Here is a 1145-nt window from a genome sequence, read left to right on the forward strand (position 1 = left end):
GGGCATCAGGGAGGAAGAAGAGGGCCCCGAGGTGCCATTTCACCCCCAACTCTGCTAACTCCGGGCTCCCTCCCTCAGAGCCTCCAGGGACCAAAGATCCTCCCCTCCCCAGACTTCCTGGGCCCCCAGCAGCGAGGCTGGGTCCCAGAGGGGAGCAGGGGAGACGCTGGGAAGAAAGGGAGGGGAAGGGCTCCCTCACCTGTGAGCCTGAGCTCCAGGGGGTCACTGGGGTCCGACCACACCTGCGGATATCGACTGTGAAACACGTAGCAGCGGTAAATGCCCTCATGAAGGGCGGCCACAGCTGGGATGAGGAAGTCGCCCTGAGACTGCGGGTCCCCCCACTGGGAGCTGTTGGCCCCTCCCTCTCTGTAGAGCACAAAACCGTCATATCCTGGGTAGGAGCGACAGTGGAGGGTCACGTTCTGCCCCCGGGCCGCTTCTCCGCTTGGCTCTGCTGACAGCCGGGGCTTCTCGTAGTAGCCTGAGTGCAAAGCATCATGCTGGGAAAGTGAAGAGTTTATTCACTTTATATTTGGATATACAGAGAGACAGAGAGGGAGGGAGGGAGGGAGGGAGGGGGAGAAAGAGAAGGAGGGAGAGTGAGCCAGGGCTCTCCTCCCCAGCCTTCCCCCACTGCCCCAGAGCCCCGGATCCGGGTTCCCCCTCTCCTGGCTGCAGGGCTCCCCCCAGGCTGTGCAGCTCAGCCCCGCCAACACAGACAGAGACACAGACACACAGACGTGCACACACACACACACACACACACACACACACACACACACACACAGGCACCTTCACAGAGGGGGCGGGTCTCTGGGGACCTGGGTCTGGCCTGGGCTGCGGGGCAGGGTGCAGGGGGTTGGGGTGGAAGCTGGGCCTGGCCGAGGGCAGAGCCGAGCCTGGGGGTCCTGACTCACCTGTCGCCACCAGCTCCAGGGGCTCACTGGGCTCTGACACGGCAGACCTGATCCAGTAGAGGCAGCGGTAATGCCCTGCAGTGTCATATGTCATGGAGGAGATGTTGAACCCGGCCTCTGCCCCAGCTCCAGGCTTATTCTCAATCACATTTTCTCCTTTCATCAGCCTGTACCCAGCAGCCCCAGGCTGTCCCCTGCACCTCAGGGTGACAGGTTTGCCCCGGG

The 1145-nt window shown here is 62.7% G+C and overlaps 1 protein-coding gene across 1 annotated transcript; it reads right to left on the reverse strand.

The window, feature by feature from the left end:
- Positions 1-199: 199 nt before the first annotated feature.
- Positions 200-1134, reverse strand: LOC123254014 (platelet glycoprotein VI-like; the record flags this gene model as incomplete). The annotated part of the gene is made up of 2 exons (XM_044683091.1): positions 200-484; positions 921-1134. Coding segments are annotated over 2 exons (499 nt in total), but the record flags the coding sequence as incomplete, so codon positions are not given.
- Between the last annotated feature and the right edge of the window lie 11 nt (positions 1135-1145).

This window comes from Gracilinanus agilis, unplaced genomic scaffold (assembly GCF_016433145.1).
Source record: "Gracilinanus agilis isolate LMUSP501 unplaced genomic scaffold, AgileGrace unplaced_scaffold12868, whole genome shotgun sequence".
NCBI classification, from domain to species: domain Eukaryota; kingdom Metazoa; phylum Chordata; class Mammalia; order Didelphimorphia; family Didelphidae; genus Gracilinanus; species Gracilinanus agilis.